The following is a 24,768-nucleotide window of genomic DNA, read 5'->3' as shown; positions in this document are numbered from 1 at the left end:
ACACCTTTAATCCCAGCACTCGGGACGGGACGCAGAGGCAGGTAGATCTCTGTGAGTTCAAGGCCAGCCTGGTCTCCAAAGCGAGTTCCAGGAAAGGCACAAAGCTACACAGAGAAACCCTGTCTCAAAACAACAACAACAACAAAAAGCACAGTGGACCACCACCAGGCTGTGCTAGGCTCTGCTCCCCTCCAAACATTGGCAGCCCTAGCCCTCAAGTGCCATGTGGGACATTTCTGCAGAGCCCTGAAGCCTGCACATCTGCTCACAGTCCCCCACTGTCCTGCCCCTCCTAAACTCATTTTAGAGTATCAACAGGCTACAGGACACAGGTCTAGGGAACCAGGAGGCCCACCTTACCTCTGTGTTTCATTTCTGCTCTCTGAAGTTTCTAGTTCCAGTTGAATCCTCCCCAGGTCACTTTTCAACACGAAGTTTTCTTCAGAAAGCCTCTGAAACTCAGCCCTGTGGTCAAAGTTGAGGAGTCCAGTTGAGAGCTGGAAGGGGTAAGCTGGACACAGCCTCACAGCCAGCTCATTGAAAACTGCAGGCTGCATCCCCTCTCGGGAGGAGACAAACACAAGGGTATTCCCTGTCTCCAAGGCAGCAAGCTCTGGTGTGTACTCCCCTAAGGTCAGGTCCTTTGAATCACACCCACAACTCCTACATGCACAGAGCACATGGACTATGCAGACACCTAGAGCCTGTGAAGAGCCAAGTCGCTTGGAGTATATGCCATCTTCACAGAGGCCATACTCCAAGGGCCCCAAACCAAACAAAAAACTGGACGCTGAACTGAAGCTGTGGGCAAGCAGTATGCCTCACAGACCTGGGCTGGCCCATAGCATAGTGTCTGGGTCAACACCACCACCAGTAGGGCAGAGAAGCTATACCATAGGCACCCACACAGCTGGGGCACAGAAAGAAGCCTGGGCCATCTCAGGTGAGTGGTGTCCCACTTCTCTGTGAAGGCAACACAGAAAAGCACCCTCTGCTGAGGCTCTCAAGATTCCTTGTGGTTAACCTCAGGTAAATGTGAACATACAGAGATTAGCAGACACGTGAAAAGGCCACCAGGAATGACAGCAGAAACAACAAACGGACCTATAATCAGACCCCCAGGAACTTCAGACACTAGAATTACCAGAAGTCAGGGCACTGAGGACAATACTCTACACCGCACTCTACCTGCTTGAGAGGCAAAGGTGTGGAGTAACACCTATAGACATCTGCAGGAAGCAAAGAGCCCTTTGGGTACAATGCAGGTAGATCTGGAGGGTGCGGGGCTTCTAGCCCATCAAAAATGTCCAGGACTTGTCTTGTTTTTTGCTTTAAATATTTATGGACGAACACATTTCAATCTATTTTATTTATAGGTTTTTGTTTGTTTGTTTGAAGACAGGGTTTCTCTGTGTGGCCTTGGCTGTCCTAGAATTTATTTGTTTTTTTTTTTTTTTTTTGGTTTTTATTTATGACAAGGTTTCTCTGTGTGGCCCTGGCTGTCCTGGAACTTACTCTGTAGAGGAGGCTAGCCTTGAACTCACAGAGATCTGCCTGTCTCTGCCTCCTGAGTGCTGGGATTAAAGGCATGCGCTACTACACCTGGTAAGCTTCTATTTTATTAAGCAAACCTTTTTTACTATCTAGGTTGGCACCCCCTCTCCTTCTTCTCTCCCATCTCTCCTCCTATAATTCTGCATAGATGAATGTCAGCTAATAAAAGTGACAAATGAGGCTGGAGAGATGGCTCAGTGGCCTACTACGTGCCACTAGCCCAGACACCCTGTGATGACTACAGCCTGTCTATAGGAGCAGTGTGCTGAACTGAGGGCTGACGGGCCACTCACGGCTCCCCATCCCTGACCATGAATTCACAGGGGCTGGGCTCTATTTTAAAGATTTGTTTATTTATTATGTATACGGCATTCTGCCTGCATGTTGCCTGCAGGCCAGAAGAGGGCACCAGATCTCATAGATGGCTGTGAGCCACCATATGGTTGCTGGGAACTCAGAACCTCTGGAAGAGCAGCCAGTGCTCTTAACCTCTGAGCCATCTCTCCAGCCCTATTTTGGTGAATTCTTGGGAGACAGTGTTTCCTGCTGAAAGGAAGCCATGTCTGCTTTCTTAAGCTGTTTATATAGTGACATTTACTTGTCTGCCATCCCACTTTATTCATTCATTTTGGTGCTGGGTATAGAACACAGGGCCTTACACGTGCCAAGTACATGCTGTGTCACTGTGCCATACTTAAACCCCACATCGTTCCCCAGGATGGAAGCAACTGCACACTACTCCCCAGTGAGCAGGAGTTCACCTTTTAGTGGAAATGGTTGTATCCTTCATATGTGAGCACGTACCATCCTGGGACAAAATGTGTGCCAACTGTGTGTCACCAGCCTGGGCTTCCTGTAATGACCTGTAGTCTGTCTCTATAGGAGTAGATATCTCCTTAGTGTGCTGGTTAAGGGCTGGTGGGAGTAAAGAGAAGCATATATGGTTCACAATCATGTGTCTGCAAATGTCCCTCTACTGCCAAAGAAGGAGCCAGAAGGCTCTGGAAGCCATGGCCTGTAGCTTAAGCAAGTCTTCCCTGGATTCTTGTATCTGTGACAGAATTGATACCCATCCATATCTCACCTCCTGGCCATCTGGCCAACAGACCAAAACCTCAGCCTCTTTCCCAGGGAGGCTATTCCAATGACATCAGCTACAACAATATTTCCAGCCCTGTAGCAATGAGTTCCCCAAACCAGACAGTGTTCAGGCCAACCCAAAGCACTGCAGCAGCCCAGGGGCCCATTCCACAGAAAGCCTCACTGGCTGCTGCCCACTAACCAGCATAGTAGTACCCTGTTGATTCACTTTCATCAAAGAACCTAGCACAGAGGCATGCTGCACCCCAAACCCTTGCTTCCCTGGAACTCAGAGGGAAGAGGGTTCAGACAACCCACAACTTATATGAAGCATAGTCCCCCTGAGGGGAGATGTGGGGACACCAGAGCCAGCTGAGCTGCCTCAGAAAGGCCTGCTCTTCTTGACCTACTTGCTGACACCCGGGAATCAGGGGAGACAGGAGACAGGAGTGGGCTTGTGACTTCTGAGTAATATTAATTATACAGCCACACTGGTGGTCAAGGGCGAGAAACTGGGGAAACTGTACAGTGGTCACTAGGGCCAAGGCTGAGGGATTCATGTGCATTTTATCACCAGGACGACAAACCTGTAATCCTCTCTGGAGTCTGCTTCTTTTTCAAGAGCCCGGACAACATCTTCCAGCTGCAGAAGTTTGGTCTTCACGTCATTCATCTCACTCTCTGACATCACTGATGTCACTTTGGCCTCTGTCTCCCCGAGAATGGCAGGGTGCTTGAACTTGGCCTCTTGCAGATCTGGGAGCTCAGAGCAGGGCAGTGAGAGCCTCATTCTGGAAGCTTCTCCCCTGAACTGGAGCCAAGTCTCTTGGATACCCTCAATATTCCCAGTTGGCCCCTCTGAAGCCTCTCCCTGGACCCCAACAGGAGCTAGCTTCCTGTTCATGGCTGTCCATGGCTCCAACATCTGGGGCTGAGTGGCTAAGGGCAGCTTCTGGCCCTGGCCTGGTAAGGTCCTAGCAGGAGGTTCTGGCTCCTTTGGGACAGTCCCCTCCTCAGCACTGAGTGGGCCTTGATGGTTGTCTCTGACACCCAGGCTCTCCAAGGACCTTCTGGACACCAGGGTAGGGGTTGGCCTTGGCATGGCAACTATATTACAAGGCTGGCCAGGAAGCTCACTCCCCTTAGCTCTCTCTTGGCCAGGCCACTCTTCTGCTGGTGCCCCTGTCCTTCCATCAGGACCAACAGCTTGCTGGACTGGTGGCTGCGGCCTGCTGTCTGGACCCAGGGACATGGAGCTGGGTGTCCTCTCCTGCTGGTCCCTCACCACAGCGGCTCCATCCTTCAGGAGAGCACGCAGTACATCTGCCTCCCGGGCAAGTCCTTCTACCTGCTCCCTGTAGGTCTGCTCCAGCTTCTCCTTCTCCAGCGCGAATGACCTGCAGATCCGCGCTTGCTCTTCACCCATCACAGCCTGCAGCTTCAACTGCTGCCTCCGACAGTGTGCCAGCACCTCCTGTTCCCTCTCCTCCCTGCACCCCTTCTCCAGGCCAAGCTGCGCGGCCAGGTCCTGTACTCGCTGCAGGTGGGTCTGTAGCAGCTGGTCCTTCTCACACTGATGCTGCAGGGACAGAGTCTCACAGCAGGCGGCATGCTGGGCTTCCAACCACGACAGCTTCTGGTTCAGCTCTTCTTCTGCCTCTCTCCTGCAGAAATTCAGTCATACATTGTGGGTGCTGCCAGCTGAATCCCAGGCCCTTCCACTCATGGAAGAAAAAGCCACTTGAACTCCTGCTCTAAGGGCCTGGCTAGCCTCCTCCCTCCTTTCTGTAGCCCTACTTTGTGTCAGGATGCCCTCCCTGTTCCCTCCCTGCAGTCCTTTGTGGAGTCCACAGCACAGAACCATTCACCATGTCTGACAGCTTAACGACAATAGAGGTTACTATTCAAATTCCTGTCCTTGGCCACACTGCAAGTGCTCAGTCAAGTGTGGCTGGGGCCTTGCACTGAGTGCTGCTGGGCATCGCTGGTCCAGGTGTTAGTGAGAGGTAGAACTGACCCATACTGGAAACGCCCAGCTTGGTGAGGCATGCGGTGCACCCTGGCAGGGGGCATAAGTACAGTTGGACTAGCTGTGGCTCCACCTCCATGGAGAAGCTACCAGGTGCCCAACTGAGCAGCTCCTCGGGAAGAAGGAGCCTGGCACATCCTGGATGCTGCAAGAAAGAGGGCTCCCCAACCCCAGCCTCCAGGCGCCCCACCGGGCCCCAAAGGAGCTGTGTTCCAGTCCCTTAACACAATCCTCATGTTGAAGAGGAGATGGCTTAAGGTTTGCGGAGGGAGGGCATGTGACCTGAAGATGGCTGCTTCCGCCCGTCAGTTCCCTCAGGTCCCCAGTGGCCCTAGAGTCTCTGCTGCTATCACCCCCAAAGGGAAGGAGAGCTCTGATTCTCTCCCCTTCACATCCTATGTTTTCTGGCTACTCTCAATTCCCTCCCACCAAGCAGAGTGCCCACTTCAACAGGAACTGACGCCATGACAGCCACTTGAGCTGCGGCTCTCACATGACAGGAATGCATTCCTTCATTGTCAACATCTGGACCCAGCCAGCCTCAAGATGAACCATCTGCTCAGTCTAGCCAGTGGGAGGTCCTGGCCCCCAACATGACGGTGGCTGGGCCAGGAGGTAGGATGGGCCATTTTTTGTGGAATGACAACCTCCACTGGCTATGTGTCCACAGTAACTGAGTACTGACTCTGCCAAGTTGGCTTCAAGGAATAGAGGGCAGGTGACATTTATTTATCAGGTAACTGACACAATGAAACCCACCACATTCACAGATTCCAAGTGACCCTTTCCTTCCCTGGTACAAATGTTTTAGCTTTTCAAGACTTTTCTCAACCTACATTAACCGCCTATTTAGAGGGGCTTCTGGATTTTCCTTCCTCTACTGCTGTGATGGCTAATATTGGTTGTCAACTTTGCTACATTTGGAATCAACTAAAACCCAAGCAACTGGGTACATGTGTGAGGGACTGTCTTGATTGGATCATCTAAGTGAGAAGGCCTACCCCAAATCGGGCCACACCTTCTGGTGGCAGCCCACATAAAAGGACGTGGAAGAAGGAAGCTTTTGCTTTCTGCCTGCTTGCCCTCGCTCTCATGGGCAAAGTCATCTACCCTGTTGTTGAAGCATTCCTTCACAGGTATGAGAATCTGCTTCTTCAGGATTCCACCGCTGAGACATCCAGCCTCAGGGACCAAACTACCAGACTTTTGGCCTATCTGTTGAGAGAAGCCACTGTTGGACTAGCCAGACCACAATCACAATCTGTAGGTCACTCTAATAAATCCCCTTTTACTGTGTGTGTGTGTGTGTGTGTGTGTGTGTGTGTGTGCACGCGCGCGTGCTTGTGTGTGTGTGTGTGTGTGTCTGTGTACGTGTGTCTGTGTGCGTGTGTTTTCCCTTCTATCCGTTCCTCCTTTGTAACTCTACTACACAGACTTTCTAATGTCCTCAGTATTTAGTATCTGTGTGTGCATGTGCGTGTGCGTGTGCGTGTGTGTGTGTTCCCTTCTATCCGTTCCTCCTTTGGAGAACTCTACTACACAGACTTTCTAATGTCCTCGGTATTTAGTGATGGGGAATACATTATCTTGCTACCAGACAAGTGAAGAGAAGTAAAAGCACAGGGTCAAAACAACACACAGCAAACTGCTCCATGGCCCAAGGTGGATTGAAAGCAAAAACCTTCTATAGAAAGGTGTTCTCTGGACCTTTGTTGGAAGGAATCTTGCCTGTTATCAGGCTCTTCATCCTGACCAGTACATAAGCCTAGGGTCAAGTTTTGGTGAGCGCCCTGAACAAAAACCCGTCCCAAACCTTATCTGCTGCAGCTGTTCCTGGTGTCGTAGGTGCATCTCCACCTCCAGCCGCTGGGCCAGAGTGCACAGTGCCTGTGCACAGCAGTGGGTCAGCCCGGCTGCTGCAGGCTCAGGGCTTCGTGCCGCATCCTGCAGCTGTTCCTTCAGGCCCAGGATGACCTCCTGAGACTTGGCATACAGGGCTTCTAGATCTGCCTTCTGGCCCTCCAGCACGCTGACCTCAAGCTGGAATGCCTGTTCCATCTCCTTCTTATCTTTCTCAGAGTTTCTCTTCATGATCTCAATTTCCTTCTCATAGTAATTTACCTACAGAAAGATGAGCAGTGAATTTGGAAGTCCTAACAACAATTTGACAAGCAGCATAACACATGAACAGGAGGCTATCAGGCAGGATGCTCAAAAGAGCTGATGGTCCAGACCTGACCAGGTCCCATGGCCTAGAAAAGGGAATGGCAGGAAAGTGACATTACCAAGGTGTGCAGTGTGCCTATGCACCCCTTCACAGTAACCCTGGGGTAGGGTCAGTGGGTAAGCTCAGAAGGCTTGGGACCAAGACTGCCAAGCCCTTGGCAAGTACCATGAGTCTAGAGAGTGTGACAACTAAGGAGCCTTCACAAGACCAGTAGGGTAGCACTCCACAGGCTGGAAGCCCTAGGGGAAGGGAAATAATCGAGATATTCAGGTAAAGTCATGCCAGAAGCTTCCAGCATATCTACCAGAAAACACAAGGATACGGCAGTAGAAGAGAATGGCCTGTCCTGCTAAGCAGTCTGAGGAGCTAGACACACGGCTTGCAGCCTGAAGTCCCAAATCCTGACCTTGGTCTCCAGCTGCATCCTGAGCTCTTGGTAATGTTCTTTCATCTGCTCCACCATTATCTCTGTTTCCAAATTCATTGGAGCAGAGTCACCCATGAACAGATTGCCTGCAAAGAAGAGGACACTCTATGACATTAGGCCAAGGATGCCTCGAGTGACTTCTTGTCCCCTTTCATCTGACTTCTAGATGGCAGCTTTCCACATGTAGCATGAGAGTGCAGGTCTGGCAAGACGGTCTTTCTGCCCTCCACCTGCACTGTATAAAGAACGTGGGCCTGGTGGTAAGGGTCACTCCACCCTCCAGGAGCATAGTGGTTGAGGACTCTGGGGATGGAAGGAAGGGTCACAGTTTTGCAAGTTGACACTACAAAGAACTCAGACGTTCATGTCTTTTTCAAAAAAGATGTATCTATATTTTATGCGTATGTGTTTTGCATGTGTATCTGTGTACCATGTGTGTGCAGTGCCCATGGAGGCCAGAGATGGATGTCAGATGCTCTGGAACTGGACTTACAGATGGTTGTGGGCTACTATGTGGTTGTTAAGAACTGAACCCAGGTCCTTTGTAAGAGAAATACACGCTCTTAACCTCCAAACTCTCTCTCCAGCAAGGTTCAAGTCTCCACCATATCACTAGTTACTAACGGAGAATGAGGAGATGCCCGCTAGATTCATCAGGGCCTTTAACTCTCTGAAAGATCCTTGTCAGAAGGTGTATTCACCGCATTTAAAATCTGGCTCCAGAGGATGCCAGGAGCAGAGGGCAGGAGGACAGCAGCTTCACAACCTCCCTACTGTGTCGAGCTTCATGCCCAAGACTCCACACTCTGAAGCATGTTCAAATGTATACACGGGCTCACATTTCCAGTCTCTGTCTTGTGTGCTCTCGGTGATTCTGTGTCATGTTTTTAAATCATACCCTTGGGTCCAGCACTGGAAATCCTGATGTGTGAAGGCTCTGGTGAGCACAGAGGGAAATGTGACTAGCTCCACAGCGGTCTATCCCCACACTCCTGACCAGGGCCACCAGAGAGAGGAGCAACCATCATGCTTTACCTTCTGGCTGGGCCCCTGGCAGAAGAGCACAGGTGACTGCATCCCACGACGTAGTCCTCTACCCTACCCCCTACAGGGGTGTGCCAAGGCCACTCGCTATTTCTTCCTGAGACTCTCCAGGGATTCCAGCAGCCATTCATGTCCCACATAGGTAAGTCTCTACTAAGTTTCTTTGGGGTATATTATTTTTTTCTGCTTTCCAACATAAATAGCTATAGGGTACATGGAGACTCATGGGCTCTCAAAGATTGGAGAACAGTGCTGAGGGGCTTGGACTGCCACAATGTAACTAGGTAGGGGTAGTCAGGGCTGTTGGATTCCATGGGCAGCAGAGAGATGGGGCCATGAGTGCCATATGTGTCATATGATACTGCCCAAAGAAGCAGAGCTGGAGTGATTGCATTGGTGACAGCCTAGAACAACCAGTGGGAGGGCAGAGATTAGCCAAGTACCCACTGATCTCCACAAGGACCATGACACCTCCACAACACACCCCCCAACCCCCCCCCCCGCCCACATCAGTCTCTAGAAAAGACCAAGACCACTTCAACATGGGCCTTTGTCTTGACCCCATTGCCCAAGAGCAGGAGAGCCTCTAGTGTGGTTTCAGCTGAACCCAGCAGCCAGGACTCCCTCAGTTGGGAATACCCCATGCCACTATTAGCCACCTTGCTATATGATCTTCCATGCCAGTGACCTTTCGTGTCACAAATTTTGTCTGTGATCTCGTAGGAACTCATGTAAAAACAGGTCCCTAGGGCAAACCTGTATCTTCCAGGGTCAGGTAATAGAACTTCTGTGATTTCTTTTTTTTTTTTTTTCTTTGAGCTGAAGATCGAACCCAGGGCCTTGTGCTTGCCAGGCAAGCGCTCTACCACTGAGCTAAATCCCCAACCCAACTTTTGTGATTTCTACAAACCTAACAATGTCTTCCACCCTCGTCTCCTCATCTCTGACCTCTGGGGTGCCAAATTAATGTGCAGCCTCGTGGCCATGTCAGAGAGCTCCACCTTCAACTTACCCTCAGGACTGAGCTCCTACCTGCTGGGCCACGTCCGGGCAGCCGCCTTCTGTGAGTGCCTGGGGTCCCTGAGGGGCTCTGTCGACTCCTGGGAGGCCGTACTCGCAGGCCTTCGAGCTCGGTTTGCAATTCATCATTGCGATCCTGTAGGTCCTGTGTAGGCAGAGACAGATACCTCCTCCAGCTGCTGCAGCCACTCAGCCTCGGAAGGCCAAACCCAAGACCAGCCCCAGCCGCAGCGAGTGTCCACTACAGGCTAGACATACAGGCAGGTGTAGATTCTGGACTTCTAGCATGTACCACTAAACCTAGATTTGAGTCTACTACCTAAAGGTCCTACCAGAACTGGGGAAACCATTTCTTGACTTTGTCATGGATATCACTGGATACCACTTGACATCACTGGATATATGGAGAGGACTCAGCAGTGGGGGAGGGTGAAGCTGTGAAGACCGGAAAGTTCTCAACAGGTGCTACTTACCACCAGAGTGGTGGCACGGCACACGCATGGGGGTCAACGTCTTGGCATATGTCTGGGGCTATGTGTTGGCTCTCTCCTCTCAGCTGTGTGAAACTGGTATGAGGTTCGACAGCTACAGCTGTCAGACCACTTGTCTGAGATGAAGTGCCCAAGAGCAGTGAAGCACTTAGCAGAGAGAAAGGATGGTATCTGGGAAGCAGAAGCCTGGGTGGGTCCAGGCCGCTGGGCAACAGGGAACTGAACTGGGAGAGACGCCCCTTTTGTGAGGATGGAGAGTCTGCATTTGTGGCAGGCACCACCTTGTTTGTACTTTAATGACGTGTCTGGATGAGCAGGCTCAGACACTTGCTTACTACTGTAGGGAAAGAAGCTTCTAGCACACTTTCCTGGGAGTCTCTGAGAAGCCACTGTGCTGGCCCTGTGTAGTGGACCTCCTTCCTGTCACTGCTGCAGGACAGGCTGTAGGAGCAGGACTCAGGGATGCTCAAGATGGCCAAGCAGACTCGGAAAGGCACGCACCCTGCACTTGAGCTCATATTCTTTCAGGATGGCTGAAAACTGCTCTTCTTGGGCCAGGAGCTCCATACTCTGAGGCTCCAGCTGAAAGTGAGAAACATGTACAAATCAGCACATCGGGGTTCCGGGGAAGACAAGCAGTGATGCCCCGACTGTGATCCACCAACCACAGGCACTGCTCTGAGAACGCGAAACAGCAAAAGGCTTGCCTTGTCCTTCAGCACAAACTGGAGGTCACTCTGCAGGCGCAGGACCAGCTTCTCTGAATCTGAGAGCTTTTCCACCACTTCTATGATCTCCTTCTGTAATCGGCTGTTTTCCTAGGAGGCACGGATATGGGTTCAGGACACAGAGAAAGACAATGACAAGTGTCCACGTCACCCCTCTGTGTGCTGGAGGCTTGTTTCCAGCAGCATTTCTCAGAAACAGCCCTGAGTGACAATAATGGATTAAACCTCTGAACTGTAAGCTATGCTCAATTAAATGTTTTCTTTTATAAGAGTTGCTGTAGTCATGGTGTCTCCTCACAGCAATACAAACCCAAACTAAGACAGAAGTGGGTACCAGGGACTGGGGTATTGATAGGCCTGACCATGTTTTAGTTTGGAAGAATTTGGACTTTGGGGGTTTGGGTTAGGAAAGCAGTGGGTGCTTTAAGAACTGCTTAATGGGGCACACCAGTAGGAGCAGGGAAGACACTGGTGCTGAGGATGACTCAAACTGTGGGGGCCTGGCTCAAGAGATTTCAGAGGAGAAGAATTTCAGTATGTTGCCTAGAGATCATTCTTGTGACATTTTGGTGAAGGAAGTGGCTGCTTTTGCCCTTGAAGAATCTGCCTGAAGCTAACGTGAAGATATTTGGATTAATTCCATTGGCAGAGGAAATCTCAAAAGAGCCTAGCATACTCTGTTGTGTGGTTATTACTGTTAACTCTAATGAAGATTTATAATAAAAAGGAGAAAGCTGAGCATGTGAAAACACAAACTACCATTTGAAGAGAAAAGGAGCACTAGGAAGTGGAATGGAGCTAAGTCCTGTGTTTAAGGTGATAAACAGATTAAGAAATGGAATAAAGGGAGTGGTGACTTCAGGGCAAGATCCCACCCAGCCAAGTTTCCAACTGTGAAAGGGAATGAAAGAAAAGCTTAGAGTTGGGTGTGGTGGTGCAGGCCTTTAGTCCCTGCACTGGGAAGGTAGGGGCTGGCAGAGCTCTGGGTTTGAGGCTAGCCTGGTCTACAGAGCAAGTTCCAGAAGAGCCAAGCTTAAGCAATGAAGGAAATCATCAAAAACACAAAGCTGATAAAGATGTATTTGAACAAAGGGCCAATTTCTAGCCCCAGGAAGCAGCAGAACTAGGCAGCTTCAGCATGTGGTTGTGGCTTTAAGAGTCAGGGATAGAAGAAAGGGGTTATGGATTCTTCCTCCGAGACTATAGAAAGCTGCTAAGGCCAGGCATGTGTCAGGGGTGTCCCTGAATGGAAGTCTAGAGAGGCCATTGTATGAAGCTGTGAAGTTGAAGCCAGTATTGCCTTGGAGTCCCCAAGATGTTGGAGATGCCAGAGTTGCTAACAGGGAGTAGAACCAGCCCAAGAGAAAGAAGTGTGTTGCAGTCAACAAAGATGAAAGGAATTAGAAATCTGAAGAATATTTATATCACACTTGGAGATATAGAGTTTGGAGTTTGCCTAGCTGGTATTTGCTCTTGTTTTGGTCCAGTATTTCCTCACTAGCCTCCCTTTCCTCCATTTGGAATGATAATATATATCCTGTGCCATTATATGTTAGAAGTATGTGATCTGTTTTTTTCATTTTGATTTTATAGGGGATTACAGATTGCATGAATCTCAGAAGAAACTTTTGAACTTTGGACTTTTAAACATTGTTGAGACTGTGACAGACTATAGGGAGTTTTGAAGTTGGACTAAATGCATTTTGCTTTATGTTATAGCTATAAGCCTATAGGGCTAGAAGTGGAATGTGGTGGTTTGAACACATTCCACTGTGGGTATGGCCCCACAGACTCATGTATGTGAATGGATGGCCCATAAGGAGTTGCACTACTAAGAGGTGTGGCCTTGTTGGAGGAAATTTGTCACCGTGGAGATAGGCTTTGAAGTCTAATATATGCTCAAGCCATGCCCAGATGGTTCACTTCTTGCTGCCTGCATTCAAGACGTAGAACTCTCAGCTCCTTCTCCAGCACCACATCTGCCTGCATGCTGCCATGTTTCCTGCCATGACAATGGACTAAACCTCTGCACTATAAGCCAGGCCAAATAAAATATTTTCCTTATAAGAGTTACCAGAGTCGCCGGGCGGTGGTGGCGCATGCCTTTAATCCCAGCACTTGGGAAGCAGAGGCAGGCGGATTTCAAGGCCAGCCTGGGTTACCAAGTGAGTTCCAGGAAAGGCACAAAGCTACACAGAGAAACCCTGTCTCGAGAAAAAAAAAAAAAAAAAAAAGAGTTACTGGAGTCATGGTGTATCTTCACAGTGATAGAAGCCCTAACTAAAACTCTGCCAACATGTGTCGTCACAGTTTACAACAGGGATGCATCCCACCTACCTTCAGGGCCAAGGTCAGTTTCTCTCGGAGACTGGTCTCCTCAGCCTGGAGGCGGTCCACATCCTGCTCCAGCACAGCTCTCTGCCTGCGGGCTTGCTCCCAAAATAGCTCCCGCTCCATCTCTACCTCGGACCGCAAGAGGCTCAGCCTGCCCCTGTACTCTTGCTCTAGGTGCCTACAACATAGCACAAAACACACAGTCCCACTTGAAAGTGTCACTTTGCCTCCCTGGACACCTGTCCTTGGAACGCCCCCTCTGCTGGATCTTGTCAATCAACAGAAGAACGGCGGATATTCTTCCTTCATGGGCTGGTTGTGGTGACACTCAGACAGGGGGCTGGGGTGCCAGTGAACACACGGCAAATATCCAAAGTTGCCCTTGGAGCCCTGAGGTGAGCAAGCAGGCAGAGATCTCTGGGCAGGTACCCTGGATGTCCTCTGCCTCCAGGCTCCTGCACCCACATCGTACCATACCACACTGGGCAGCCCTGCCCCTCAGCAGCCCTGTGACAGGCCTTTGATGCCAGATGCACATCAAAGTCAGCCTCCTTCTCTAGGAACCAGGCTGCATAGAACCTGTGGACACTGGATTCCCAGGGACTGGAGGAACAGGTGCTAACAGTGGGGAAGCAGGGTCAAGCCTCACTCTTCACTCTAGAAGCAGCGACATGGGCTTTCCAAGTCTATCTAAACTGCCCATGAACAAGGCTCCTCAGCAGGATGCCTTAGGCAGGGTCAGTGATAAAACCCAAGAGAAGGTGTGGGTTCTTCCTCCAGCTGACACAGCCAGGACTTTTATCTCAGCTCAGAGCTTTCCAGAAACAAAACCAAAAAGGGAGGAAGATGGAGGAAGGGCAGCTGTGACTTGGGGGGAAAACACAATAAATGTGATTTATGCTCAAAAACAACTTGGGGAAATTTTGTTTTTTAAAGATATTTTAAAGGTTGAGGATTTAGCTCAGTGGTAGAGCTCTTTTCTGGCAAACATAGGCCTTGGGTTTGGTACTCAGCTCTGGAAAAGAAAAAAGAGATATTTCTAAGACATATTTTATCACAGTTGCCCCTACCACCCTATTTAAAAACCTTAGAAATGGACAGTGAAAAGGAAGTTGATAAAGATTGCACACTCAAAATGGGACCTCCTCAGTCATCAGGAAAGTGTGTGTGTGTGTGTGTGTGTGTGTGTGTGTGTGTGTGTGTGGTGGGGGTTATTTGTGTATGCTCTTGTTTCATATACATGCATGTGGAGGCCAGAAATCATAATCAAGTGTTTTCCTCAGCTGCTTTTCCATGTTATTTTTTAAGACAAGGTCTCTCACTGAGCTTGGAGCTTGTGATTCCGATAGACTGGCCAGCAAACTCCAGGAATCCACCTGTGTCCATCTCCCCATCTGCTCCCACTGCTAGGGTTGCAGATGTGTATTACTGCAACTAGCTTTTTACATGGGTGCTGGGGATCTGAACTCAGGTCTTCATGCTTGCTCAGCAAGCACTATACTGACTGAGCCATCTACTCAAGCCCCTGTAATGTCGTCGTGTAAGTAATGATAAGCTTATGAAAAAGAAGCAAAATACTCTCTAGAAAGTGAAACTTCTGATTTTACCTGGGTTTTCTAAATTTTCTATAACAAATATGTGTTGTTCCTCACTATAATAAAACTGTAGTAATAAAACTCTAACAAAACCATGAAAGCTATATATAGGAACCTACTGATAATTCCCTTCTGCTATGTGATGAGATTCACAGGCAGGGGTTTCACTCAGCATCTCCATACATCCCTCAAGCAGATTCACACACAGTAATACTGTTCCAAAGTTTATGATCCTCTGGGCCTGGGGAGATATCTCTGTCAGCTAAGCACTTGCTCTGCAAGCCTGAGGACCTCACTTCCCATGAAAAAGTCAGGCACAGTAGTGATACTCAAAATCCCAACTCCAGAAAATCAAAGTCAGGAGGATCCCTGGGGCTGGCTGGGATCCAGTCTCACCTAATCAGCCAGTTCCAGGCCAGCAAGAGACCCTGTCTCCTCAAACAAGATGAGTGGTTTATAGCTGACCTCTGGTCTCCACATGTAGGCACATCTGCAGGCACATGCATCCTACCCTTCATTTACTCCTGTATAAAAATGCACACACACACACACACACACACACACACACACACACACACACACACACACACACAGAGTTTGTGCTCCTCTGACCACTCCCCATGAATGACACACCACCAAGTCTCCCCAGATGGCTAGGAGGGAAGCAAGCCCTACATATGCTGACCAGGTAGATCAGTTCTATATCTCAATATAGGTTTCAAAATCAATTTGCTTTCAGTTTGCTCTCAAAATCAATTTGGAACACAAGGTTTAAAAAAGAGAATCTTCTGTGAACATCACTGACTCAGGACTGGCAAGTAGCTGATGCATGACCCTGAGAGGATGGATGGTCCCCACATGCCTAGCATGAAGAGATCTGGAGAGGAAGCATTAATGTCCCAGTGTCACCAACAAGGAGCAGTTAAAAGCAAGCCCTGTACCCACTCTGGACCCCACACTTGGGAGTAAAGTAAAAGTGTCGTGGTTGTGTCAACCCTTTGGGCATCAAGGGAGAGAAAATGACATTCAAGTGACTGCACTACTGGCCTGCCTTAGTCAATTGCCAATTTTTTTCTAAGTAAGCACTCTAACTTTGAACCAAACCCAAAGCCCCTTCTACTCTTTTTTAAAAAATACTTTTTAAAAGATTTATTTATTATGTATACAGTGTTCTGCCCGCAGGTATGCCTGTGCACCAGAAGAGGGCACCAGATCTCATTATGGTTGTGAGCCACCATGTGGTTGCTGGGAATTGAACTCAGGTCCTCTGGAAGAGCAGTCAGTGCTCTCAACCTCTGAGCCATCTCTCCAGCCCTCTACTCTCTTTCTAACAACAGCTTCACTCTGAAAACGGAGACTTCACAAGCAGTTCTGAGAAGACAAGAAGCAAGGGGAGGTTCTTAGAGTAGCAAATACCAACGTTGTGAAGACGAGTTAGCCTGGGGCAGGCCACTGTGGAAGACTTCAGAGGCAGAACTCACAAGAGCAGAAACCTAACAAGTGATTTCTTATGGAAAAAAGTGGCCTATGTCAAAGGGAAGAGGGACTGGACCAGCAAGGCCAAGTGCCCTGGCTCCACCACTTAGGGGGTCTCCCACACTTGGTTCAGTCTTAAACACATCCTCCTATGATGAAATCACAGCTCGGGGTTGACTAGAAACACTTAAAAGTAGATACCTCACTTCTAGCTTCTTTGAAAATTACCATCGTCCTATCAAGCCGTTGGCGGTGGGAGTGAGCATGCAGCCATGCTCACTCACACCCATCCACCCCCGTGTCTCTTCGCAGATCTACACAGTCTCACACCTGTTTATCCACACTCATACATCTCTCCACACACCTGACACTCACAAACTCATCTCAAACACAGCTGCAGTCAAGGCTCACATCCTCATCTCCATAATGTCAACTTGCACACAACCCTCATCAAACACGTGAGCCTGTGGTATTTGGCCTTCCCCAGACCCCAGAGAGGAGAAGCGCATGTGGCCAGACACAAGCCCTGTCCTACCAGAGCTGGCCAGTGTGGGGCAGCCCTGGCTGCAGGAAGGGAGGCAGGTCATGAAGAAAGGGGAGACATGGGTCTTCACAGTAAACCAAAGGCCACAGCTGACTCTGAGAGGTCTAGTAATACACCCTGCCTGACAAAGTGTGAAGACTACGCATCCCTTGGCACTCCTCAGACCTAAGGTTCTTAAACTCCCTAAATAAATAAGCTATCTTTGAGATACAGGAGGACTAGCTAGGCACACTGGCCCAGGCTACTATTTATAACCACAGCTACTCAGGAGACTGAGACAGGAAGATTCTAAGGGGGAAGGTGGCTTGAGGAGCTTAGTAAGACTGTCTTGAAATAAAATACAAAGGGCTGGGATATAGCTCTGTGGTACAGCACTGGCCTAGTATGCATAAGACCCAGGAAGAAGGGAGAAAGGGACGGCACGGCGTAAGACTTCAACTGCATACACCCATGAGTAACAGTGGGCAAGCTATGAGCTTATCTGACTCCATTTCTCTGCCTAGAATAGGATTAAGATGGGTGTTGGATGGGTTGGGGATTTAGCTCAGTGGTAGAGCGTTTGCCTAGCAAGTGCAAGGCCCTGGGTTCAATCCTCAGCTCAAAAAAATAAATAAATAAATAAAAAAGATGGGTGTTGGGGGTTAGGTGAGGCAGCATTAACACAGACAGGACCACAGCAGCCTGAGCACTTATCTCCTTCCTTGCAGCTTTGGGCTGCCCTGCAAAAGTGCCAGGGCACCTCTGGGGAACGAAGGAAGGAATGTGCTTTTGGTTTAAACCCAGCATTTATCAGAACACAATCAAACTGATGGAAGAGGCTAGCTGCTGAGGTCCAGTAGCATGGGGAACACCCTGCAAAGCCTGTGGTACCTGGAACCAGCTATCCTCAGGTACCTCAGCTATGTAAGGTGTTGTCTAGGCCACTGGGGCTCCAATCTGACCCTATGCTGTTCAGCCCTGTCCCTACAGGCCCCTGGCCAGTAGACTCTAGCACCAAAGCTGCATCCAAGGCAAATAAAGGAGGATGAAAATCCTCTGAACTCCCATCAAGCCTGTGGGGGAGGCTTCTTCAAGATCTTGAGTAACATAGCAGTGCAGGCGCTGTAGAGCTCAGGCGTGGGCCTCCACAGGATTCTGGCTCACTTCCCAGAGGACCTGAGCCTGGCTTTCGCCTATAGCTTGATGGCGTACCACCAGGCGGGACCCAGTGCACACCAGGAGAACCCCATGCTAGACTTAGTGTTCATAGTAGATGACCCTGTTGCCTCACACGCCACAAACCTGAAGAAGAATTAGGGCTACTACTCCTTCCTCAAACTCTTGGGGCCCAGGATCATCTCTTCTCTTCAGAATAACTATGCTCCTGGAGTCTACTTCAACCCACTGATCATGTGTGATGGGAAGCTCATCAAATACAGGGTCATTACCACTGGCGCCCCAGATGGGACACAAACCCACAATCCCTGGTTTAGGTGGGAGGCTTCTTCAAGATCTTGAGTAACACTCACGGAGACATATGACTCCACATTCCCAAGCTGTCAGGACTGCTATGAAGAAGCATGGCCTTCAAACACCCCAGTACGCATGACGGGATTCACAGACTCCTCAGCAGGTGGACACCCATTCCACACAAAGTACCTTCCCTTTTTCTCCCATCATGCAGTGCAGACCACACTGAGACAAGTGGCGCACTCAATGCTAAGCACATGGATGCTGGACTGGCCCTACCCAGCCCACAGGGGAGGGCTTCTGCACAGCAGGATTGGGACTCTGGCCTGGCGCAGGCCTCTCCTACCTGGGTGCCCAACCCAAGAGGGAGAAGATGGAAAAACAAGCAGCAGCACTCTCTGGCCCACATCATAACCCAGAGCTGGGTGATTAAAAGCATCAGGCAGATGACCACGTAGCTGAGGCTGACCAGGAAGCCTAAGACTCCCACAGTGGAGCTGGGGATGTTCCTTCCATACTGTAGCCCTAGAAATCTTCATGCCATGGTTTCCTCCAATGTCTGGTTAATAAGCCCAAGAGGCAACTTTGTGTTTTTCTCTTTGGCTCACCCAGTCACCCTCTCTCACTGACCCTATGGGTCATTCCAAGTGCTATTCATTCCAAATCACTCACCATCTTGAAATACTGGCAACTCAAGTTGAGATGGAGCCTGATAAATCCATGGACAGAGCTAGGGTCTTCCCCATGGCCAGAGGCACACAGAGGACACCAGATGTCACTGTCCCCACATCAGAAAAAGCAGGACACTGCTTATCAGATGCCAATTTTTCCTTTAAAAAAAATGTGTTCCCCAAAGTTGTCCCAACTTCCATTGGCTCCAGTAAAATGGCAAGATCACCTCAGCAGGCAGCATCCCTGGCCCCTGGCTGGTGCCCAAGAATGGAGCGGTCACTGCTGTGGCAGCCTAGGAACTATAGCTGAGGGCCCAGAACCTACTTGATTTTCTTTTCCGTGAGCTGTTCCAGGGCGGAGTGGCAGTCATCCATCTCTCTCACAAAGTCCAGGTTCCTCTTCTCAGCTTTCTCCAGGTCCTGCCTCGCCTTGTCCCGTTCATGTACCAGCTGCTCCACTTGCCCTCTGCCATGGGAAGGACAGATGGGACACTGCTGTCAGCCTGACAGACGTACCTGAGTCTCCCAGCCCAGTGTGACCTCACTGCCCCACAACCACTTCCTGGGGCACTCTACAGTTGTGGCCATTTTACCAGTGCATACGTCAAGAAAGGCCAAATGACTTCCTCAGCCCACCAGAAAGGTTAGTATTCAAATGGACTTCCTTTTCCTGTTGCTAGCCTTAGCCAGGGATCCCTCTCAAACCACAGGGTTTCTGCCTCTGCAACAGTAAGCTCCAGAATCAGCAGGATGAGGGTCAAGTTTAAATCTTCAAACATCATAAAAGTGGCTGAATGAGGTCCCAGACATGGATTTCTAACCATATCCCATATTTGAGGATGTTCTGGTAATCTTTAATTCTGGGGATGCATAATCCAAGTAGTAGCAGCAGTGAACAGCTGTGGGCCCTCAGACCTCCTCTGCTCTGTGCATCTGAGCCCTGGTTACAAGGGCAGGAGAGCAGGTAACAGGCAGCCTGGGAGACACCAAGGGAAACTCAGATGAGGCAGGGAAGGTATGTCCTGAAGTTTCCAGGAGGTGGACCAGGCCAGCGGGACCCTATCCCCATTCCCTCATGGGCTCTTACTGGTGGTAGCTCAGTTCCTGGCGATAGCAGGCCAGGGCTGCCTGCTGGATGACACCATCAACTGTTAGGAGTTCATTGTCAAGGGCCCAGGTCAGCTCCAAGAGGTTCACCTTCTCATCCACGCTGAAGTCCAGGCTCTGGAATGAGCAAGCCCCAGAAGGCAAAGGGGAGTGAGGAACTTCTCCAAATGTACTCTCTTGCTCTGTGGCAGCTCCGGGGCCCATACCCACAATGGCTACTTTAGCTAGCACCTGCCCCTTTCCTGTCTACAAGTGTTTCTTGGGGTGCTCCTTCTCAACCTTCTCAACTGGGCTGCCAATACTGCCAACACATCATGCTGTGGTCTCTAAGACACCATTTCATTGGTGGGTACAACAAAGGATGGACATAATTCTTCTGTGTAAACAATATATAAGATGAAGGAAGGAGCATATCTCACCTCAGCGCATCACATGAACTGAAAGGGGGAACTGGGAAATGGGGCCCTTTCCCCTCTGGAGACCAAGTTGTATGTACTTTGTAGGCCTGTGGATGCCTCTACAGCCAAACTATCACAAAAGAGAAGATCTAACACTTGATGTCCAACTCCTGGGAGCCACTCGGGCCCCTAACAGGTTACTTTTGTGTGTATGGAAAGGTTTCATGACAAGAATGCTGGAGCCACACAAGTGCGCCCTTCCTTATAAGGGTCCCCAGATGGAGTCAGAGCCAAAAAGTTACAGAAACATGTCACGGCAACAGCAGCTTCTTGCCTAAGAAAAAGGGAGCCATCAAAACTACCCTGGAGGGCTATGGAGATGGGTCAATGGGTAAAGTGCTTGCTGCTTAAGTGTGGGAACCTGAGTTTGAATGCCTAGAACTCATGGAAAGCTTGGTGCCGTGGCTCATATCTGTAATGCCAGAACTCTCATAGTAAGATAAGGCAGGAGGATCCCTGGAACTTCACAAGCCAGTTAGCCCAGTATAGGCACTAATGAACAAGAGAGCTTGTCTCAAACAAAACAGAAGGCAAGGACTGACGCCTGAGGTCATCCTCTGACCTCCACCTGTGTTGCACGCTTACACACGAGTGCTCACACAGAGTGTTCACACACATGCATGCACCCCAAAAACAAAATGAATGAAGCGAGGTGGTGGCTCATGTCTCTATTCCTAGAACTCACAGAGTAGAAACAAGATTTTTTTTTAAAGGTAAAATCTATCGGGATCAACTACACAGAGCAACGTCAGCATGGGCACAGGGAAGTGGATACCTTACATATGCTGAGGAGAGAAGAAATGGAAAAACCTGCCCACCTGTCCAATAGCAAGGAAGGGCTGCATAATTTAGTGGTGACACACTCTGATACCAATACTGAAAAAATTAAACTAGAATGTATAGACACATTTACTTTTCTGTGCTTGGAAAAACTCCACAATAGGCTCATGGCATGCAGGGGTGTGTGTGCACATACTCAGAAGGAAGCCAGTGGGGTCCTTCCTCGGACGCCATTCATCTAGATTTCTTTCTTTTTCTTTTCTTTCTTTTTTTGTTTGTTTGTTTGCTGCTGTTACTTTGAAACAGGGTCGTTTTCTGCCAAGTAGGTTAAGCTGGAAGGCATTGAGCCAAACCCCAAGGATCTCTTGTCTCTGCCTCACCAGGGCTGGGACTACAAACACTCAGCTCCTCATGCATTTGTACCAAGTAATTTACCAAGTGAGCTATTTCTCCAGGCCTAGCTGTGATTTAAAAATATTATATTAAAATTTTTAATTTTGTGTATATATGTGTGTCTGTGTGTGTACATCTGAGTGCAGGTGCCAGTAGAGACCAGAGACCTTAAATCTCTTTGAGTCGCAATTAGAGGCAGTTATTAACCACTTGCCATGGGGGCTGGGGACTGAATTTGGGTCCTCTGCAAGAGCAGTGGGCACTTTTAATCACTGAGCTATCGTCTTGCTCCAAATTGTGATTTTTTTTTTTTTCAAATAATGGAAAGCAAAATTTGGAAAGAAAACTAAATCTAGTTTGTAACACTTCCAGGAGATAGTAGTCTCTCACCCCTGCTGGCCTCAGTGAGCCTGATGTGGCTGCCCCAGGGCAGAACTCTATCTAAACCACCAATGTAACTCAACCAAAACTTACAGAGCGAGAATAAGCCCACCTGGGTGAAGTCCACCTGCCTCTGCTCAGAAGGAGTTCTGGTTCACTGTGGCCTCGTCGTGACTGACAGTGGTAACAAAAGCTCCTCTTAGCACAAAGAAGCTATGTGACTTCCTTCTTTTGGGTGACAATCGGGGATGGAGTGTATGACACTGAAACTTACTTTGGAATGGACATTTCCAGACTGTTTCTCTGTACTTTCAAGTTTCCAAATTAAATTTTCCCACATTTTAATTGCAAAACTTGATGAAAAAAAAAATGTTCCCTTTGGGATTCCTCCGCAGGGGTGGGGGTTCGTCAGCACACAGCACATGCTCTGCTGCATTTATCCATCGTAGACACATGGCCTCTCATGTCCCCTGCTCAGCCCCACAGCGTCTTGGACACCACCCAACAGGGCAGCCATAACCAGTGCATTCCAAACCTGCAAGATCTCCCTGCCATTCTGAATCCCCTCCTGGGCCCACGCAGAGATGACTTGCTCGGGAAAGGCAAAACCACTGCCGTCGTCAACACTGGAGAAGAGGCGCAGGCCTGAGCACACGGACACCAGGGACGAGGTTGTGGTTGTGTGGCAGCCATTCTCCTCCTGCACATCAGGAAGGAAGAGGCCCTGAGCACCCAGGTGTCTTGAGGCTGTGGTGTCCGTGACCTCTAACACATATCTTACCTTGCCACTGTGTTCCGTATTTTTCCTTCTCATCCGGGCTTAAAACAAGAGACCATATACCCGCAATGACCTGGGCTCCCTTCCCTCGGGAAGAAGTGTGGCATGGCCCAGGGTTTACCTGGGATCACATGGTTCTGCAAGGGACAGAAGTGGGACTGCCCCCAGTCCTTAAGCCCCCGCCCCTGAACTTGCAAGGGTCCATGGGCACCTGCTCTTATCTGTCACTGGCACCTCACACCTGTTAGGCCTGAGTCAGCTCTGCCCGCCCAACACATCATCATGTAAAGAAGGCCCACAAAGGGATCTGGCCATTGCTTCCTATGTTAAGAAAGTCCATGCCAGGAAAAGCCAGGATGAGAAAGGAGGGGCAGAATAGCTCAAACAGAACCCCACATTTCCCAGAACTCAGAGCCCTACAGCCCAGCGCTAAGCAGTACTAGGGAAGTTTATGAGATTGTAAAGAAGTCTCCCAGAGGGAAAGCTGCCTGTGATGCTTCTTTACTACCTGAATCCAAGGGTAAGAAGGATTTCCCACCCTCTCCATCCCACCTGGGGTCCTTCCCTACAAGTCTCAGCTGTAAGGAGCCTTGGGACTGAAGTAGCTAGTGTTTCCCTTATACTAGGGCCTGTGCTCTGGAACCCTGGGCCCTCGCTGCACCCAGGACCACAACCCATATCCTGCGTGATAACAGACGGGCTGCTGCAAACTCTCCTCACCACCTCCAGTTCCTAGATCTCCTTTCTCTTTTCAACACTCCTGGGCTGAAATACTTTCTCCAACACTCCAGCCTGTCCTCTCCCAGCCTGGTTTGTCCCTTTCTTGGACTGCGTTTTGACTGCTCCCCGACCAGCCTGGAAGTGCTTCACCCACGTGTAGCACCCGGGCAGGGCTTGCCGGCCGCAGCTCCAGTCTTCCTTTTGCCCTGTACACCTGCCCTTTCACCCGGCCCTACCTCTCCAGCATGCGCAGGGAGTTTTTCCTGAGCTGTGTGGCTGTCTTACAACCCCACATAGCAGACATCTTGCCCCATTTACAGAGGGAGAGAACATCTCTACCATGTCTAGTGATGGCCACCTGTGCATAAGCCCTGATACCCAAATGCACTGAGGAACTGCTGGTCCCTCCTTTGGCTCCAGCAGAAGGGCAGGACTGACATGAATCTCTCTGGAGTTTGCCTTCTGGAGCTGGCACAGCCACATAAAGCCAGCAGAACCCACACAGGACATGGGAGGCTCAACTCTGCAGTTAAGCAGGTCACTCTGCTGAAGTCCTTGGAGTCCTGAATGCTGCCCAAAGTAGGAGGCAGACATTCGGAAACAAGAGACATCAGAAGGGCAGGAATTTGGTGCTCTACAGACTAAAGTCAGAATTTGCCCTCTCTCCATCTTGGCAGCATGTGCCATAATATGTTAGAACACAGTGTGTGTGCACTCATGGCATATGTACAATGAGCATAGGCTTAAGTTAATGTGTACATACGTTTGTATATAAATTATGAGTAGGCATGAATGTGTGCCATATATGTAAACATACAGTGGGCTTATACATTCAGTAGATAAATTACTGTGATAATGGTTGTGTCTACAGCAGGTACACACCTACTTTTGATGAGCACTTACAGAAGATCAGTGTATACTCAGTGTGTGCACATATAAAGTGAATGAGCAACTGTTTACAGTGGGTGCGTATGTACAGAGCCTGCACATGTGCTTATAGTAGGAGTGTATACAGTAAGATGTGTTTGTACAGTATGCAAGAACAGTGGATGTGCACATGTCTACATTGGGTGCACATATAGAACCTGTGCATGTGTCTACAATGGGTGTGCATATACAGAACCTGTGCACGTCTTCAGCAGATGTATAAATACAGAAGATGTGGAGTTAACAGTAGATACAGATGTAGCAGGAATCTTAAAAGTTCTTATTAATAAATCAAACCTGAGGCCAGTTATTGGGGTGAATGCTGGAAGATCAGAGAAGCAGAACAAGCCACAGCTACCTCACCTCACCAGTTCCTCAGCTGGTCTTGTTTCCTCAGACTGCAAGCTTCTGAGTCTTCATCCCAATGGCTCTCAGCTGAACTGCTGCTCAAAAGCCTAAATGTTTGACCAGCCAAATGCTTCTAGTTTCTGGTCTTCACGCCTTATATATCTTTCTGGTTTCTGCCATCACTCCCTGGGATTAAAGGATCACTTA

General features: G+C 49.4%; 1 protein-coding gene across 1 annotated transcript in view; it reads right to left on the bottom strand.

Moving 5' to 3' along the window:
* Ninl (ninein like) overlaps positions 1 to 24,768 on the bottom strand; it is a 77,125-nt gene that overhangs the window by 8,901 nt on the left and 43,456 nt on the right. Inside the window, exons 8-18 of the mRNA XM_036185963.1 lie at positions 22,324 to 22,488; positions 19,757 to 19,893; positions 18,995 to 19,135; positions 12,938 to 13,112; positions 10,580 to 10,690; positions 10,374 to 10,454; positions 9,394 to 9,526; positions 7,297 to 7,403; positions 6,477 to 6,784; positions 3,222 to 4,298; positions 361 to 465 (exon numbers count right to left, since the gene is read on the bottom strand). Coding sequence (XP_036041856.1) covers positions 361 to 465; positions 3,222 to 4,298; positions 6,477 to 6,784; positions 7,297 to 7,403; positions 9,394 to 9,526; positions 10,374 to 10,454; positions 10,580 to 10,690; positions 12,938 to 13,112; positions 18,995 to 19,135; positions 19,757 to 19,893; positions 22,324 to 22,488 — 2,540 coding nt within the window. The remainder of the gene's footprint in view (positions 1 to 360; positions 466 to 3,221; positions 4,299 to 6,476; positions 6,785 to 7,296; positions 7,404 to 9,393; positions 9,527 to 10,373; positions 10,455 to 10,579; positions 10,691 to 12,937; positions 13,113 to 18,994; positions 19,136 to 19,756; positions 19,894 to 22,323; positions 22,489 to 24,768) is intronic.

The sequence above is a fragment of the Onychomys torridus genome, chromosome 4 (assembly GCF_903995425.1).
Source record: "Onychomys torridus chromosome 4, mOncTor1.1, whole genome shotgun sequence".
In the NCBI taxonomy this organism is placed as follows: Eukaryota; Metazoa; Chordata; class Mammalia; order Rodentia; family Cricetidae; genus Onychomys; species Onychomys torridus.
Note: the sequence above shows the minus strand (reverse complement) of the source record. Positions and strands in the feature narration are given on the sequence as shown.